Genomic DNA, 19,437 nt, shown 5'->3' with positions numbered 1-19,437 from the left:
GACCCCAGGAAGAGTTTTTAATAAAGAAGCAGCCTTCCCAAGTTTCCTGACGCGTCATGCAATGCCAGATGCCATACGCTGAGGGTGAGCAGCACTTCAACTCACTCACACTCTCATATTTCTCACCAGTTCGTCCATAGACGCCATCTTACAGTCCCATGCCTTAGTCGCATCCCTTCCGAAACGGACCACATCAGGTACTGCAATCTTGACCAAAAGTTCACTTGACGCTTGGGCCTCTTCATTTAAAACATACTGAAAATCTGCAGGATACCTATGAATCTCCACAAGATGGCTTGTTCTCTCGAAGGACTTTTCAAACGAAGACTTGCAGCCGGGCACAATGCACTGGAAACTTGGTAGTATAGTGTTGGACCTGATCTCGAAGAATGGGTCATGAGACTCTGTAATGTGAATGTCCAAGAGATTAAAACTTGGAAACTTCTTTCCGCAGGTCCCGCACGTTATCCAATGATGCGTCCTCCAGTGGCCTTCCAAGCCTGGGACATGGTGGAACAGCTGCTCACAAAACGGACATTTCAGGTCCCCCATGTGTGCAAAAGTCTCCTCAACGTCAGGGTCTTGATCTTCAACAAGTAGGCCGTTGGTAATACTACGGATTTCGCATGCTTCGAAGAAGCTATCGTCCGGCGTCAGGCGTACAGCCGCCATGTCGACATCGACCGCTTCAGGAGTGTCTGCTGTAAGGATGACGATGGAAACAGTCATGGACAAAATAGCCAACTATATAGTCAGATGACCGACAAAAGCGAACTAGTGCTGACAAGCTGGTGCATGACCGCGAACTAAACTCGAGACGAGAAGTACAGACAAATTATCGATTGGATAATTTGTCTGTACTTCTTGGTTGAGTTCGCACTATTGTCAGATGCCTCATGGAGCCGCGAAAGAGATGCAACGGAAAGACACTGGAAACTGTCCGGACTAAAGAAGGCGACGTTTCCTTTCCTTCCTTACATAGACCTGCTGTAGCGTCGCGGGTATCGTCTGTTTCAGCCAACTTTTGCAGACGATTTCAAACAAAAAGCCTGTGGCTACAAGCAGCTGCCTATGCGGCTGCCGGAACCGTGATTGGTGGACTGTAAAAGAGGCAACTGACGCAGGAAAACAGGGATATATTAACCGTAAAGTACCCCAACAACACCGAATATCCTCTGGATGAGCGAATAATGTCCTAAAAAATTCGTGCGCGTCTGATGGATATCTGAGGGACATCCATATCGGACGTACATCCAGAGGATATTCGGTGTTGTTGGGATAGTTGAGGCACAATCTCACAAAATGAGTTCGCCCTCAGGACGTCCCAACTTTCGTCCCAGTCAGACTCCCCAAGCAGCACACTGTACTGAAAGTCGAGTGCAATAGGGGTGGACGGTATGTGTCTTATCAATGTTCCTTAGTTTCACGAGTCTGTTCAAGGTCTTATACCTACCCGTCCACCCCTATTGCACTCGACTTTCAGTACACTGTGCTGCTTGGGTCATAGTTTGGGAAAATCAAAATTCAAAAATTGTGGGCAACTCTGTGCACAAGCACGGTGGCGAAACTACATCGCATACGCATAATACTGGGTCTAACGGTCTAACGAGGCGACGTCTACTGCTCGCCGCTTGGAAGCCAAAACCACAACAGAAAATGTCACGAGCGCCAGTGTTGCCCGTTAAAAAATTATTTTTTTTTAGAGCGACATATCACGTATTCTAAGCAACAAGCAACAAACATATGGGCTGCTTGCTTGTCGCTTTATGGTACATTTAAAGAGACGGTCGGACCTGTTCCAGTCGATTTCGAAACCATAGTGTTATTTCATTCCTCCCTGACCACCGACCATAGTATCGAGAATCCCGCTCGAAATAGCGTGACTGTCATTCGCTGGAATGTTACAAGAGCAGACGACGGATGTTTAGAGTAATTCCGAAATTCCCCTTTCTGGAAAAACGAGAAAACGTCACTCACTAAGAACCAATGACGGCGCGACCTTGAGAAGAGGAACACCGTGGCCGTGCGGGCGAGTCCCGTCCCCTCATGTGCAGTGCAGTGTATGCCAAAGGGGGTCTCTGGCTTCAGCTGTCTGGCTCTGGCCAATCACGAGCCAAAATACAGTTCGCTATTAATCCCAGGCTATCCAAGCCATATATCATCTGTATTCACAGGGTGCCGACATTTTCGGGAAACTGTACTGGATTAGATTGAACAGGATATTCCCTGACCACCTACGAACATTTTGCGACCAGTTTTATTAACGCCCTCTGGATGGAGAGGGGCATGTCGGGAAGACGCAGAATAGCAGAAGAGCTTGCTGCAGAACTTATTGGCCGGCAAAACCGCTTGTTGGAAGAGACTCCCGGTATTATAGTCCCACACTCCCGGTCCCACAGTTCCCTTAGAAGTTGGCCCAGGACGCACATTCCCCCAGGGCGTGAGTCGTGACGTTGCCCACATACGTGAGGCCGACAACGGCAAGCCCTATCACCACCACCACCACCACCACCACCACCACCCGGTATTATACGTATTTTAACTATGAAAGATAACAAGATTGAATCAAGAACGGGCAGTGTGTGTATACCAATAAAACTCATAAATTTGTTTTCTTTAGGGCGAGGGCATTTTTAACAATAATAGCCTTGGGCTATGAGACATGAATAAAACTGACACACAGTATAAAAACGACGAGACGACTACATAAAAAGACGACTTGTCGTTTCGGCAGAGACGTCTCCGCGTTATGTTATCTCACAGTAAGCAGACGATCTCTCTTTTGGTTGTCGTCTGCCAGTTACGTCGGCAATTTCGTTCCTCACGTTGCTCATTTCGGGAGCAAAATGTGACAGTTACGCGAAAACGAAATGGAAACAGCAATTCCATCCGACTGGCAGCATACGCGACACGTCGCCGTCCGTGGAGCAGCGTCTGAACTGCGACGCAACACACGCCTTATATAACTTTGCGCTGGCGGTGTTCCCATTACTTACAAATTTGCCACGATTTAATGCCCTTAAGAACTTGATATCTAGACTACACTATGCGCCACCTGTATTTAGTGGCGAGCACGGCATGCCGGCTCGGGTAGACCTTTGTAAGGTATGACCCTGTATATGTATACTCATGAGCAGGTCGCTGAGCGTGTACGTATTACTCAAGCTGGAAGACCAATAGATCACAGTTATCTAGCATCCCTTTGCAATGCCCATGTGAGGAACTGGTATACCATAGCTAAAAAATTGTTTTCGGGAAGCAGTAAGCGGCTGTTTGTGTGTGGAAAGGAGGGGGGGGGGGGTCAGATAAACCGCATTTAGCGGCGTATAAAAATACTTTGGGAGGGGTTCTATGCGAACCTTCCATGGAGGGAGAAGAATCTTACACTCATTACACTCCCACAAATGCACTACCGAAGGTAGGATTTCGGAGGAGGGAGGATGAACCACCGAAACACCCCTCCTGGGCACTTGACGCCAGTTTACGGTTGCCAGATTTTACAGTTACGCCACTGACAGCAGTTTGTATTTTTATACGCGCAGAGAGACGTTCGACCTGTTTGTGCCGCTCTGTATGCCAGTAACTTCCATCGTTCTTTCGGGGGAGCCACACGTCTTCTGTCCGAGGGCGTCCTTTAAAGTTCTTCTTGGCGGAATGGAAAATGCAGTTACCTTGAGACCAACAAAAGGAACGGGATTCATCCGTAGCGCCCTTCCTGAATTATGATCGATAGAAAAAAAGCGTAACTTACGCTCTCTCCCTCACCTTCTCAAAGAAGCGCGACAAATAATGCGGGGACTCCTCTGATTGGCCTCCTCAGACGATGTCCCGCGATGATTGGGCAAGTCGTTTGAGGAGACTAACGAGAGCCAACTCTGTACTGTGGGCCTTCTTGAGAAGGAGAGGGAGAAGGACAGGTAAATTGTGGATCCTTTCGCTCATAAATAACCCAGCGTTGCCAAATAGGATGTTTCTTTTCCCTCCAGTTCTGGAGCTTTGGTGCCGCAGCCTAGCAGAAAGAATTTCGATTTAGAGGCTGGAGGGAACCTCTGCAGGTTTCGCAATATTTATAGCAGCGTACTTTGTAGTTATGTGTTGTTAAAGGGTAGATCTGGTACAGCCGGGGTGATTCCGAAACTTAGCCGAAACTATCTTCACGAGTACTGTACACGTACAACCGTCAAAGTTTCACTCAGAATAATCGAGTCTTTTTCGAGGAATTTGTCGAAACGTGCCGTAATAGCAAACGACAAACCCTGCGCTTCACTCACATGCAACGTCACGCATGATGTCGGCCTGCGGGTACGTCGCCGTTGTCATGGGGATCGGAACCTGCAGAAGGCCCTTGGGTTGAGTCATCCCCTTTGCTCTCGAAATGGGGACACTCAGACATATATCTCCGCGAGCGGAGAATGTTGTCTGTGTGTTGACTGTGGGGACTCCGATAATGTGGCGCATAATCGGATACGTGGAATATAGGTTACGTGTTTTCTTTCCGTCAGTGTTTAATGCCGTTTTTAAATAAACACGCACTCCTTCTCCATGTACGTCGTCAGCGACACTTCATTTCGAAACATGGTCAGTGTGCAACGGGGAGTGTAATGGAAGCGCGCATAATATATTGTTGGTCGGAGCTGTAATGTGACCGCGCGCCCCGATGGCAGGCGACTTCGGATTTGAGATTGTGGGTGGGGTTGTCCTGCGACTTTTACCTTGTCGCTGAGGATCACCATAGTTGTTCTAAACCACCATGTGGGCCACTTCTTAGAATGTGCATTTTTCGCCGGAGAACTGAAAGAAAATGTACGAGAGTTGCCGCGGTCCCCAGTCACTTCTGTAAGTCGCAGTGATTTCCCCAGAAATTCACTACTGGGGGGGTGCCGAGCTTTCAAGGGGGGGGGGGTCATGCTTGGTGATGGTTCCACTTACGGAATTTTTCTTAGACACGTAGAGAATCGTGGCACAATGGTGACATATCTGCACAGCTTTCCCGGTTTATTTGTACATGTTATTACTTTAGAACACAGTACATTAGAATAGTAATTCATTGTGAACGGCATTTCAACATTAAGATGCATAATCACACGACCGACAAAGATAAGAGACTACCATCTTGTCAACGAACACCTAGCAATCAACGGTGAAAACCTTAGAATACCTCGCTTGGTTGAGTTGGGCGCAAATGGCTCTTGATGATCCACATTGAGTTTGCGTGCCCGCACGCATTTTTGCTCGTACATACGCGCAATATATGCGTTGCACAGTCACTTTCAAATGATTTTGGACGAATGCATGGTACGATCATCTGCATGACTGTGGTCCTACAGCCCAAGTTTGACAGCACAGGATGTAATTCGCTGCGCCGAACTCACTACCAGAACGTGTTGGTGGCCGAGCTGGGTGGAGTCACCTGAGAAATTTCAGGGGGGGGGGGGGGTGTTGCAAAAATGCAGGGAGGGTGTACACCCCCCCCCCCTGAGGGGGGTGTAGGGAAATCCCTGGTAAGTCGTCTGCTCGCGCCGGTGCACTAGCGCGCGCAAAAGCAGACGATTTCTGTATCCTATCACGGACTTTCCCGCAGGGCGACGTAGCCGTTCTTATTGTTGCCAACACAGATCGCGGCATGATCGGCAGTCTTTATCAATTTAATTCGGTTATTTAATAATTGTGACGCGCTTTGTCGGGTAAATTTGCAGTATTCTATTTTCAACAAAGGGGAAATCGAATGGTATACTTTATGAGAGGGGCAGGGGGTACGAGACCGTCCCTTTAATTAAAATGTGTCCCTGAATTAAGCGCACGATAGATAACGCATTTCCCCCCGTCCCCCACTCCTTCCTGCTGTCCTCTCTCCTAACGCTAACACGGAATTAAAAAAACAAACAAAAAGAAATGCATTCGGCTTTCAGTGTTTCGTGTTTGGAGGGAGGGGGGCACCCATATCCGCTGACTATGATTTTTTTGCCTTTCTGGTACATATTTGGGGGAGTGTTAATGGGTCTGGAGTACTAATTCTAGGCTATAAGAAAGTGAAATGCTGGAAAACGTGTTGCATGAGCTCCACAGGAACCATACTATGGCAGCACTCGGCCCCACTGACAACACGGCATTTTATCGAGCATTTCGCCAGGTTCCGACACGACATTCCAGACGATATTCCTGCCACTCGTCTGGACGTCCTGTCCATTTATTACTGTCGTCTTATTTGCATCCCTTTCTTCTTTCAGTTGGCATGTTTTTTTTTGCAGATAAGTGGAGAGTCTCAGGAAATCGTAAGAGCGTTCTGTATCGCTGTCAGTCAATCAGATATCAGCAACATGATGCCACCCACTCCAAAGAAATCAAGCAATTGGCTTATATCGTATTTACGGAAACGTCATAGTCGCTAACTGAGGTGCGCAGCGGGTGACTACATGAAACTGTATTCGACGAAAGTATGCGCGTCGATAACGTGGTTTCAGGGGAGAATTCAATGGGCGGAAGTTGTTCTCCGAATTCTAGAGGTTTTTCTGGGTATAGGTCAGGAGGGACAGCCAAGGCAGACTTGACAACTGACTTGGAACTCTTTGTGGCTGGAAGTCTAGTCCGTCAACGACATACGCCGTTGGAGATAAGGGGAAGCAATAGGGTGCGAATGGATGGATGGATGGATAGTGGCTGTTCCCTCTGTAGCGGGCGGTGACGTTGCGCCACCTAGCCATAGAAAGAACAAATAAGTGTTAAACTAAAGTCTTAAAAAGACTAAGCTTAATCGTTTGCGACCCCAATTTTAGTACTGACAACCGTTGATAAGCTTCCTTATCCACCAGTAGTCCAACCTGGCCTTCGTTATTCTGGGCCCTCCCTCGGTCCCGGATGAAGTCCCTTGCATTCTGGGATGACGTGCGCGGTGGTCTCTTCTCCTTCACACAAGTCGCATCGCGTGCTGATGTCAGGTTGAAATTTTGCATAATGCGTTTTAGTCCTCATCATACCGGTTCTGGCCTCGAACAGCAGCGCGCTCCCCTGGGAATTATAAAAAAGAAAAAAAAAAACTCTCCTTGGCGATGTCGTTCTTTCTCTCTCTGTACAGTCCCAGCGCCTTCTTCCCCTCCATATGTGAACGCCAGACTTCTGTCTCAGATTCCTTAACTTGATTGAATACTGCAGCGCCACCACGCGCCATCAGTAGGAGCGCACTTTCTGCCGCAGCGTAGTGTCATGCGCCCAGTCTTCACAACCAATACGGAAGCAGAGTGAGTAGTGTGGATTGTATTATCTGGCGCAAGGGGGAGCCATTCTATCCGCGGAGCAGTAATTTGAAAGCTGACGGACTATATGTATTTTTCTTTTTAGCACGACTAGCTTCACTTGTCTACAATGTCAAGCAGAACTTACAAACGCTCACCACCTCCTCGTCCACAGCACAAAACAAGGTCGCGCGAACGGGGACGAGGAGACCTGCCCTTTCTTACTTGCAAAGTCACGCTCATGGGACAAGGAATGTGTCGCGATTTGATCCACTCAATCTGTTGTAGATTCACATGTTCACATTTCAGTTCACAGAGTTGTTTCGTCGCGCTAACGAGAAAAAAAAAAAAAAAAAATCCGGAACCGGCAATTAAACATCAACTTAATTCCAAGCCCATCACAATGGCTTCAACTTGAAAACTCATCCCTCGCCTTCTACTTATAAGTAGAAGTCGGAAGATCAGTTATAAGCTGTAACTGATCATAGCCCACCATTCAACATCACATTATAGACGTTCATTCAACATTAACTTCAATATCACACCGCAGCATCAACATCAAATCATTCTTCGCGATGAGATGGTGAATGATGTCCGTGAAAGGGCATCATGAATGAGAGATAAACTGATGTTCTGAGGCTGGAACAACATAGAGGGGACACATACAAACAACGTAGGAACAACGGGGCGAAACAAAATGAATTCGCCGACCGATGGACGGCACTAAAAACGACGGCTTTATGCTCCAAAGTAAGGATCGCGTGAGCTCCGCAGAAGCAACGCAAATAACTCACCCGTTTATATTCAAGCACAAAACACGCTCACATATAGCTGGTACGTAGCTTTATGGCGATCCATGCTCACGTAATCCGTGTATACAAAAATACCGTCAGTTGTGTACATATTTACAACGCGTGAATAGTTATATCACATTTCCACTCTCCCATCAGGAGCCGTTCTGGTTATACTCGAACAACAAGTCATCTACGACAGTCTCCAAGGTGCTCACCAGCTCGTCTTCGATGTCGTAACGGAAAGCGCTAGCGAAGAGACGAGAGAGAAGGTCAGCTTGCAGCGAGTACGCCTGTAGACCAACGAACTTCACATCAAGGTCGGACATTTCCGTTGCTTCCGCATTTGAAATCGCCAGTTGATCATCGCCATCGGATTGTAGTTCAATGTCAACTACAATGAAGTCAACGTCCGCCTTCATTTCACAAATATCACTACGGGCACTGAAGGTCACATTCGCCTTGTACTCCAGGGTAAGATTACTGGCCCTCAAGCCCACCCGGAAGCTGTCCTTGCCTGGAGACGTCAAGTCGACGACTGACAAAGAAGGCAGTCCGCGAAGCAAACCACCGGACAGGTCGGTTTGACCGCTGAACGCGCCGAAGCTCAGACGAAAAGAACGGTCGAGCAGTCGAACACGTTGGAGCGCCGCTTGGGACGGAAGGCTGTCGAGTATCGTGGAGACCGTGTCTCGAGTATGCTTTGATGTTGTTATGCCTGCGTGGAAGAACGCAAGAGCAATCATTGAACGTGTCAGAAATGAGTTCCAATAACCCTACCTTCACGTGGAGCGGCCGCCGCGATGCAAAAGGTAGTTGCTAAGATGACAACCTTCCACATTGCCTGGAATCGCGCAAGATTTGTAAGTATACTCGCAGATATTTCGATTCATTAAACGCAAAAACAATGAGCAAGCGTGCCACGATCACCACGAACCGAATCGTAATCTATTACAGAACGCTGCTTCAGCCGTCCATGCCGGCCCGTTGCGTCCTGACGCAACCAGCACTATAGAGGCAGCGCAATGTCACGTCCGCTATCAATAGCACAGTAATGATTCCAAAGACACGCCACATGCTTACCTGGCTGGTCTCCTGCCGGTAAACATGAAGGGAAATCCGTGTACTGCTCGGTCGTGGTGGCCTTCCTGGCTCCGGAGAAAACACTGACATGCAACTGAGGAAAAAACAACCCCGCGTGCCAGGCTGCGCCTGCGCGCCGTTTTGAGGTGGGGGGGTAAGCGTGTGTCGACAGCTACCGCTTCATTCTGATTAGCTGCTTGACGCAGAGGTATTGTTTTCGATAGCGTTTCTAGGTTACTCCACATTCCAACGGTCTGGACGGTTTTATCGTTGGGTGAAAGGGATGGGGAAACACGAAATGATTGTACACTCTCGACCTCAACCATTCTTGTTAGACCACTTTGTCTGTCGTGGTGGCCGGTATGACTCAATTCGGTTTTCTTTTTCTTTCTTTTTTTTTAAATTCCGAGGATATTTCTCGGGTACATTAGCTTTATGATGCGTGTAGGTGACGTCACCTCTAATGGGAGTTGAGTGTACCTAACCACCACGGTACTTTTCTTCTTTTTTTTTGACGTTGCCACTCTGGCACAAATGTGGAATGTTGTTTTCCGCGTTTTCCACCAGGGTCACCAACAGGTGTGACGCTAAAACGGAGGACAAATAATTTTTATATTCTACAGGCTAGACTAAACGAAGTCGAAGTGACCTTCACGCATGCTTCATGTGAGGACGATTTGGAGTCAGTAAACCCTATTTAGCTATATTCTACCTCTCCCTGGGCAGCAAAATCCCTCCTTTGTGCCTTTGCCCTCATGGCACACAAACAAAAACTTCAGCGTCTAATTTGCCGTTGCAACCTTGTACCTGCTGGTATAACCAGAGGCAGATCCAGGGTTCTGTCTCACCTTTGAAAGTCAACGTATGCGTGCGTGGACAGGTACTAGTAGATGGATCTCGAGGGTCAGGAGCTCGGGAATGGATGCACGTGGAATGTAACGTAACCGTCTTCTTCTGGGGCTCCTGTCTATAGTCAACACGTGCATCTGAATGCCGCGTCCTCCTTTCAAATCAAATGGACCTCTACCGAAGAAACGTCACCGTGACGTAATCGTGACGTTGGTAGACATAGCGAAACCGAAACAGCTCGGACAGAGAACACCGCCGCTTCACAAAAACGTATTCCTTCATGAAGGTCAAGGGTCGCTTCTTTGTATTAGTGGTACACAAAAATGAGGTCACGTTCTTAGTCGCTTTGGTGTCTTCATTCGCGTTCCGCTTCCGCGTCCACGGCGGAAAGAAAAGACGGCTCCACCCAAAGGTTGGTTGCATGTATTGCATGGTCTCGAAAGTCAACGTCGTAATCCTGTGTGGAATGTGGTTTGTTGTTACGGCTTACTTCGCGCTTGTTTTGTATCGAGACACCACGTGCACTTAGGGTTGCCACCTTTCGTAGTGAAAAATAGCGGCTGAGGGAGAGGAGGTGGAATAGAGGGAAATGAGGAAATGCTCGCGGGAAAGGGAAGTGGGTGAGGGGGGAAGAGCACACACAGAAAACCAGAGAGAGAGAGCTCAAGACAATAGGAGGAAACGTGTTCCTGTGTGTAATAATAACAATAACAGTAATAATAATAATGAGTAACTAAGGAAACAACTGGTGACTGCGCGGAGTTGGGTCTCTTGTCCAGATTTATTCAAGCTGTAGTGGAATGTTGAAGGGAAAAGCCCGCCCTATGAAAGGTTTTGAGTCACAAATACCGGCAAAAGGCTGCCGGTATCACCAACCGGCAGAGCGAGCAAATAACCGGCCGTGCGGCAACCCTACGTGCACTCCGAGAGAAACGCGTTCCTGAAGATGGAAAAGCTCGGTAGCCATCTTTAGAAAAGGCTACCGAAAATATAGGGTAGAATCACGGTGGTAGAATGGAGCAGAACAAGGCCATAACATGCAAGGAATAAGGCTTGTGCACGTGACGTCACGCGCAGCCTTTGAGCGCCTTAGAACCACGTGACGTGGGGAAACATGGGGATGCCTCACAGGCGTCTTACTGCGTGCCGAATGAGGCGGTAGCGCGTCTTTGCAATTCCTGTCGTAATTGAACGCATATCGCAACAACTTAGGGCATGCCCTCCTACTGTGAATCTGGTGCGGCAATATGTTTTCCAATGTCACGTGACCAAACGTGACGTCACTGCACGACATAACACCTGCATAACACCTTACAACATGAAAAAACTATATTTCAACGTGGCTTTCTTGTGACTGATTAATTTTTTTTGCTATTCCTATTTTATGCTAGTTCCAGTCTACCGAGTTGGCGGCGCTGTTGCACCATCTGACGTCATTCGTTTGTAAACATGGAGAGGTGTATCGTTCCCTTTCGCTTTTACTCCCCCTTTCACAAAGGAGTGAAATTTGCCGTCTATATAGCCTGACCCTGAGGAGGCAGACCTCACTCCTCTTCCTCTTTGAACATCGTACAACCACCACCAATCAAATTGTTTTCTGCGCGTTTCTCTTCCTCATTAGGAACTGGCTGAGAGGAGCTGTTGCCAGACATTGTCAATTGCGCGTCAGGCGTCGGCATGACGTGCCAAGCCAAGCTAAATGCGCCGTCGATAGAAGCGACAAGGAAATTTCAAACGTGGCAAGTGTAGCTCGCGGCGATTGTGATCGCTCCTTACCGATGCTCCTCTCGATACTATAGAGTCTCGTAGACCGCAGTGGTCTGGCCCGCGTGTTTTCGCCGGAGCGTTTTACGCCCCGAAATACGCCCCATGCGGCCACGTCGTGCTTTAAGCGGTGTATTTGAGACGTATTTTCGATTCATTTCAAAGGAATGCCGGTAGACCCCATTTTTGCAACGAGGGCAATTTGGCTGGCTGTGGACTGTGATACAACCATTTGGAGAACTGGGGTGTATGAAGGGGGTAAGGTTAGATAGCCTGTGGGAAACCGTAAACGGTGAATAGACGATTTCGGGTAATCCCAGTGCTCCATGCGCACGCGTTGCATCCTGGGAGATTATTGTCACGCGGAAGGGAGAACAGTCCTTCACTTTCATTTTCGCTGACCTTGACACATCGTGGACAACGGGCCGATAGAGAGAGGAGAAATCGAAACAGTTTGGAGACCTCCTCCTTTCTGATAACCAAGTTCCCATAGTTCAAAGCGGCGCTCAGCTCTCTGGGATTTTCTGAAGTCGTGTATTTGATGCCACCAGCAACCGCTAGTTTGGCGATGGAATGCGAAATGTCACGAAAAAAGAAAAAAACACAACATGACGGTCACATCTCGAGCGACGAGGAGGCGGCGGATTGCCAATAGGAATAAAGAAGTCTCATCAAATTCTGCGCACGGACTCGAACGAGAAACGTGACTGATGATGGCACGTTATCTGAGTTGAGTAGAAGTGGTAGCGCTAACGTGGTGAATGTAGGATCTTTTCGTAACAGTGGTAAGTATATTGAATTGACTACGCTATGCCTTTTACGCTATGCCTCACGGGAGAAGATGGGTTTTGGACTCACAATGTTAACGTAGAAAGCTAGAAAACGCAAGAAACTGCCCGAGGGAAAGGTGAAGGGATGACAAGGCCATTACTTCGAGATGGTGGTGCGTTTAGGCTGCGTACCTCGACGTGTATGAAAAAAATAAAAATAAAAGAAACGAAAAAGGAAATTTAAAAAAATCTATTACTTCCTTGTTCGGGTCCCCCAATGTTCACCCCCGAAGCTTGAACGCGGGGACAAAAGCTCATAATCTACAGGTGTTGCGAGACTATTTCTTTCGAGTAATAAACACGCGCAACACATGGTAATATGGGACAACACTTTCAAATATAATATTGGCACAACACTTTCAAGCGCAGCAGAGGTAATATGGGACGGGGAAGTTACTGACAAGGCGATTTTAGCTAACCGTGTCCCCAACAGTACATGACAAATACTATAGGCCTGGAGGACGTTGGTGCTTTGTTAGGCATAGCGTATATAGTTTATGCTGCACGAAAGGAAGAGCAACGCAGTGTTAAAAGAAGATACGCCAAGGAATTTTTCAATTCAGTGAGTTGCAACAACCTCTCCGGAGGTTGTTGTGTATATAATGACGGTTTTGCTATTAAATTTTGTTGCTGTGTCTGAGAAAATTGTTGTCTGTTGCTTATTTCCCTGTCTCGGGTTGCATCCTTGTCATCATGAACCAGCTTGTCTGCGCCCTCTCTCTGTTGTCGAGTTGCACAAAGCTGTCGAGGCCAGACAAGTGTGCTTCGAAGAATTTTGTGAAAGGCGATTCTGAACACTACGGTTCGATACCGTACTACTCACTTGCTCCTGTGGAAACCTAAGTTCCCACAACCTCCCACAACAGATAGAAGAGAGAGGGCACAGACTATAGGCGCTGCAAAAGCCGAGACACACGGCACACTAAGAGATGACACAATCAACGTGGATGGTATCATGTCCTTGAGCTCGAGGAGGTGGGACAGAGACAGGTCGTGCTGAATTCTGGGAGGTGGTGGGTTCGAATCCCGTCACCGGCTGTGCTGTCTGAGGTTTTCCCTGGGTTTTCCGAAGACTTTCCAGACGAATGTCGGCCCAGTTCCCCCTGAAGTCGGCCCAGGACCCATACTAACCCCCCTGTCCCCCACTCCTACCTGCTGTCCTCTCTCCATCTGTCCGCCGCTCATAGCCACCAGTTGCTTCGCGGCGGGTTGTTCACAATAAATTTCTGTGTTCCGTATCTCTGAGTTTTTTTTTTTTTTTCAATTAATCACTTTTTTTTTTCATTGCGGTAGCATATCAAGTTTTCCTATCTTTAAACGGTCCAGCTGCAATATAGGGGCGGACGGGTATAAGGTGGAAGGCCTCGAACAGGCTCGTGCAACTAAACAGCATTGATAAGACACATACCTTCCACCGCTATTGCACTCGGGTTTCAGTACATTGTGCTGCTTGGGATATTATCTGTTTTTACTCTGTCCGTCCTGTTTTCGTATCGCTGGTGCAATCACGCATGAGGCGGATACATGTGTACATACCTGCATGTTTCTTTCCACGGGAAGGGGAGTGAATCCACAACAACACATATACGAAGGTTAACCTCCTCCTTTCAACCCTATTTAAGGGAAAAGCTTTCCACAGACCCGCGCTACAACCCCTCTTGCACTTGCCCCATACAGCATCTATAGCAATGGTCTCTCATACCTTCGTCCTCCTGTTCTGCGTTTACCTGTTTGCTGCAGCGTACGCTATTTGTCCCAGCAATGATGGGCAGGTGAGCGACTGCGCCTTTGAAGCGTGTACGCCAGAACAATGCGAACAAGATGGCCTGGAATGCTGTCCGAAGCCCTGCGGTGGAACATGGTGTGTCGCAGGTAAATTGTTCGTTTCTAGAACCACTACGTTGCTTACCTGTACGAATATGGTTCCAAGGGTTTGGATATAAACGGTATTTTATGAACAGGTGCCGAGGGATAATTTAATGCTGTTCCGCCTTCGCGTGTTGCTTCGTTCAAATCTTCGCAATATAGGCCAGAGAAGGTAGAAGTGTGAACCGGATCTACCGTATGTGTTCGTGCATTTCTGGCAAAATTTTGTTCTCCTGGCCCTGGCATATAAAATATCCTGAATTACGGGAACGGCATGTTCGAAATATGTCTGCTTTTCGTTCTGAGACTCTTTCCTAGACATGCCCTTACTGGTTCGTTTGAGTTTCTAACTCTCTACTCATAACGAGCAAATCGTTCAGTTGCAAGCTGTCAGTGTTGACGGGCGTTGAGCTGATATGGTGTGATACAGTATTGCCGTGAGAGCTGAAGCTTGCATATTTGTCGTGTATATTACGTCTAAGATTTTCGGCTGAATCGTTCCTTCCTCTCAATTTGCAGGGGTGCCACTTCCTAGGATGGACCCAGAAGCAATCGATACGGACATCTACTCTCGTAACTACACGACTTCCACGCTGCCCGGAGTCGCAGCCTCTGAGTGAATTTGAACTTTCCAAGATATCGGCCAGTTTCGTCCGTCTCGGTTGATTTTAAGTGCATATTTCTATATACATATATGCAACATTCAAATAAATTTTAATTCCTAGTGAAACATTGATCTGAGACTGTTGTATCGAATACGAAAGGCTATTTAAAACATTGGGGACATCAACCGTCAGAATTTGAAGGTTCATAGACCTACAGGCAATCTTCCCACTAACTGGACACGACGTAACGCATCTGTTTTTTTTTTTTTTTATGGATGTCTTAGCTCCAGTTCCACTTTTGATGGGTCCTTTTGCTTGTCCATTCGAGTACGGATTGGCTGCGTGGTGATAAGGGGAATGCTACACAGATGCGATGCTTTACGAGGGTGTTCGTTTTAATTTCATCTGCCCTAACTCTCCTCAACTAAACAGCGACCCAAGGTGGCTGCGAAACGGCTTCCCTCGGTAATGTCTCGCACCGTGTCCCTTGTTTGAGAGCAGCGAAGTTGAATACATTTACGTATCTGCGAGGCAAGTGCGTGCGAAGTGGCGCCTCTTTTGTGGACAGGACACGAAGAAAAGAAAACGGAGCGCGTTTATGAGTGAAGGTGTTCCTCGATTTGCGTCGTACTCGTGTGCTTGCTGGCGAGGAAGCAGCATTAGGATGGGATGCGATCGCACGAATCCAGCAAGAAAGCACGTTACGTATGACATTACAACAAACAAGTCCGTCTGTATCAAGCGCTTCAAGAAAGGAGAAAGCCTATTTGAACAGACAGTCACTTACAGGAACCAGGAGCTACGGATTTCACAGCTGCCTATTAATATTAAATACCATGTATGCGGAATAAACGGGTTTACATTTTGCAACATTGATTTTTTTTCTTCTGGGAATGAATATGCCCGCCGTCAGCGGAACCGGTATGAACTGTTATTTTTTGCTCCGGAGCAGAACCGGTACCGGACAGTTTATGATAGAACCGGAACGAACACCGGAACGAAAAACGTTTCGGTTCGACACCCTGATTCCCCTACAAAAAATACCAAGCCGGTCGCAAGTTGGCTTGGGGTGCAAACGGCATTTGTGCCACCCAAGACAATAACTGCTTTCAGAGCTACATTTCCTTTTTATTTTTGATTATTTTTTTTGGGGGGGGGGGGACTAGACACCGTATCAACCAGCAGGTGACGTCCGACACTGTTGAAGCGGGTCCACAACGCGAAAACATTTCGAAGACAGCAAGAAGAATCCATGAAATGGCGTTTGCTTTTCGCCGCCCACGTCACCCATATACAGAAAGAAAGAAAAGAAACAGAAAAGAGAGAACCGTAACGGCAGATTTTTAATAAGGAGACGGTGCCACTCCGAGCGTCGAAGTTTGTAGGTAAAGTTTGTGGACAACATCCTTTGAAGGAGAAGCTTGAGCGAACATGGAGGGACACAAGGCAAACACGAAAGAGCTCACGAGCATATGACAAAGCACTAATATTCAGCAATTAAGAATTACCAGCTCCCGTGGCATAGTTAGGATGACCGCTTTCCACTCCCAGACTGGGAGGTGACACGAGTTCGCAACCCCGCACCGTCTGTGCCTATCTGGGTTTTCCGGCAATCTTTCCAGATGAATTTCACAGTTCCCCTTGCAGTCGGTCCAGGACGCAAACTAACCCCTCTGTCACTCACTCCTTCGTGCTGTCCTCTCACCATCTATCCACGTCAGTACGCCGCTCATGGCCACAGTTGCTTCTCGGCGGTAACATGAAAAAAAAGAAGCACGCTATAGAGGAAAAAAAAGAAACCTCCCCGTCGGGGAATCGAACCCCGGTCTCCCGCGTGACAGGCGGGGATACTGACCACTATACTAACGAGGACTTGGGGCGAGAGCTCTCAAGCACGTCGAGAACACAGCACCTACCGGCACCTTTCCGAGTTAACTTTTTGTTTTCTGGTACGAGCGCCATGAGCGCTCCAATCATGGCTCCAACGCAGGGATACAAGCGCCTGCGCGTCGGAGACGGAGAGAGAGAGAGGCCGGATGGAGAGTGTAGTCGAATTTTTGAGCGCGAGAATTTAAGAAATTTAAAATTTCATTTCGAATGTTTCGTTTGTCGTTCGTTGTTTAGTAATGCAGAAGTTTATGGAGCTATGAGTGGACGCCCCTTTCAGCTTTTTGAGCCTTCACTTTCTTAAAGGTAGCGTAAGGCAGCAGACAGACAGGTTATCTATGCGGCGTAGTTAACAGCTTGTGACTTGTAAACCCAGTACAACAAGCTCTACAAGTGACAGGGAACGCTATAAATTTGCCAGTAAAATTGCGGTAAGACGGCTCGGGGCGACGTCTGATGGGAAATATAATCCCAAACTTTTCAAGTAACAGTGATCTATGTTTTGGTTGTGTTCCAATCCGCTCCTTGCAGTAGAGTTTCTCCAGCAGCTGAAGCGCCCTCTACGAACCACGTGTTAACATTTGAGTAGTAACTTCGGGGCGGGTCTCCTGCTTTCCTTCGGTTAGATTTGTCTCGCTAAATGGTATCCACTAAAGTGAAGCTTATTACAATCGCTCAGTACAACGCACCTTTATTTAGTGGGTCTAGGTTAGACAAGTTACACTGTGCGATCGTAATTTTTTGTAATGAAACATGTATGAGACGCGACGAGCTTGCTAGGCATGACTCTAGCCAGGCAAACCTCGCCGAAATTAAAAATGAGCCGAATACTCCAAATTTCTTCCGTGGGTTTGACCTTTTTAAGGTTGCTGGTTTCTACGGTTTCCTTTCTCTCCTTCTTTTTTATTTTTTCCGGTGGATTTTAGTTTTCCTGGTTTGTGACGGATGGTTGGTGTTCTCGTTTGATACATTCCTTGTGGAATACGAGGGAGAGGTGAAATTGCGGTACTACACGATCATCCTTATAGGAAAGACCCGTAATAGATGATAGTGAGTTTTAGCATATCGTACGTTGTCGCTTTTGCGTATACGTAAGGGATAGCGTCTTGGTTTTGCGCAATGCGTAAAGCCCTGCTTATGTATTGCGCGTGCGAACCACCAACGCTGTCCGTTACGTGCGCAAAGGCGACAGGGTACGTTATACTGAAACTCACTATTGAGTGTGCAGCAAAATACGCAGAAATCCATCCCTCTCATTACAGGGCTTTCTAAACGGCAACCTAAAGAGACCTCACGTAATTATTAAGCTAAAGGTGCAGTCATGTCTACTGTTCAATGAAATAATGTCTAAAAAGTGCTGTGTAGTTCTGCATTTTCGCAATTTCATTTTCGTTTCAAACGTTTCTGCAGGGTATACTATTAAAGTTGTGCAATGAACTCTCAGAGACATAATTTCGTTGATGCCAGAGAGCCACCAGGCAAAGGAAACGCCAGCTCAATATCCATGGCAATTGTAATCTAAATTTATTATCACCTGTACCGTTTGCGAATACTTTATGCAAACTCAGTGACCAACTTTGCTGTGACCTACCTCTCCACGTGTTTTAACTCTACATATCTACCCCCACCCCCCAACCATAACAATACCATAACCGTTCGACCACAGCATAACAATTGGGGAAACCGACAACTACTGAGATTACGTGCGTGCGGAAATAGAATTTCGCAAAAGTCAGGGATTTTAGCATGTTTCCAAGTAAGCACACGTTGCGACAATCTTCAGCACTAGCCGAATTATGCGCATTCACAGATCCTTGACCCTTTGACAGCGCTACTTTGTCAAAAAATTCGTCCAGGAAATTCATGGGCCAGAAACCGTGTCATAACAACAATCAGCAACTTTAGCTATTCCTATATTTCTAAGGCCAAGTAGAGCAGAAATAGCCGCAACGCAGTCAAATCGTGTAATCAAAGCAAGCGAGGATATGCACCCTTACTACCCAACATTTTGCACAGCGCCGGTAGGGGACATACAACGCTGGCTCCACCTGCGTTGTGCAAGGAGCGGATACTCCGGTAAGCCGACTACTTGGCGGGCTAACCGGAAGTGCGCCATTTTATGTTTCGTTCCAATTCCCGCCTAGACTGCTATTCAGGTGTCTTTCGCCTAGTCTGCATCGATGCAGACTATAGCTATGCGTCTGAGTGGTCGTCATTGACAGCAGCCGTGAAAATTAATACACTTGTCTGCGACATAGATGCGCTTCGGTCTGGCATGTTTACGGCGTTCAACAATAAGTCCAAAAAGTGATATTTTATGGAATTTATTTATTGTAGTACCGTAAGGGCCCAGGGTTAATACATGGCGGAGTGAAGCTTTGCAAAACGTGAAGAACAACGAAATGCAAGGAACACTGAGGAAATAGAGACATATACGAATGATATGAACACATCAAGAAAATACAAGAAACGCATATTTATTGACTACGCCTTAATAGAAGTGAGCCGTGACGGCATTTTTGCCTGTCATTGC

General features: G+C 47.3%; 1 protein-coding gene, 2 long non-coding RNA genes and 1 other non-coding gene across 4 annotated transcripts; 1 reads left to right on the top strand and 3 right to left on the bottom strand.

Annotated features, from left to right (window-relative positions):
- Positions 1-6,697, bottom strand: LOC135396870 (uncharacterized). Its single transcript, XR_010423554.1, has 2 exons — positions 6,601-6,697; positions 1-701 (listed from the first exon to the last, which is right to left on the bottom strand). It is a non-coding gene; the product is annotated as an uncharacterized LOC135396870 (long non-coding RNA).
- A 1,358-nt stretch (positions 6,698-8,055) lies between these two features.
- On the bottom strand, positions 8,056-10,073 carry LOC135396862 (uncharacterized). Its single transcript, XM_064628068.1, has 4 exons — positions 9,952-10,073; positions 9,104-9,232; positions 8,801-8,864; positions 8,056-8,738 (listed from the first exon to the last, which is right to left on the bottom strand). The coding sequence occupies exons 2-4, from the start codon at positions 9,191-9,193 to the stop codon at positions 8,176-8,178; spliced, it is 717 nt and encodes a 238-aa protein (XP_064484138.1). The 5' UTR covers positions 9,194-9,232; positions 9,952-10,073; the 3' UTR covers positions 8,056-8,175.
- Positions 10,074-13,972: 3,899 nt separating this feature from the next.
- Positions 13,973-15,148, top strand: LOC135396855 (uncharacterized). Its single transcript, XR_010423548.1, has 2 exons — positions 13,973-14,418; positions 14,932-15,148. It is a non-coding gene; the product is annotated as an uncharacterized LOC135396855 (long non-coding RNA).
- Positions 15,149-16,817: 1,669 nt separating this feature from the next.
- Trnad-guc (transfer RNA aspartic acid (anticodon GUC)) lies at positions 16,818-16,889 on the bottom strand. Its single transcript has one exon. It is a non-coding gene; the product is annotated as a tRNA-Asp (tRNA).
- Between the last annotated feature and the right edge of the window lie 2,548 nt (positions 16,890-19,437).

Source organism: Ornithodoros turicata, chromosome 1, assembly GCF_037126465.1.
Source record: "Ornithodoros turicata isolate Travis chromosome 1, ASM3712646v1, whole genome shotgun sequence".
NCBI classification, from domain to species: domain Eukaryota; kingdom Metazoa; phylum Arthropoda; class Arachnida; order Ixodida; family Argasidae; genus Ornithodoros; species Ornithodoros turicata.
Note: the sequence above shows the minus strand (reverse complement) of the source record. Positions and strands in the feature narration are given on the sequence as shown.

Excerpts from the sequence above, each read along its gene's own strand:
- LOC135396862 (XM_064628068.1), bottom strand. The coding sequence starts at position 9,193 with ATGTCAGTGTTTTCTCCGGAGCCAGGAAGGCCACCACGACCGAGCAGT. Across the intron at positions 8,865-9,103 it reads ACCGGCAGGAGACCAGCCAG|GCAATGTGGAAGGTTGTCAT; the intron begins GTAAGCATGTGG and ends GCGCGATTCCAG. Across the intron at positions 8,739-8,800 it reads GGCGGCCGCTCCACGTGAAG|GCATAACAACATCAAAGCAT; the intron begins GTAGGGTTATTG and ends TCTTCCACGCAG.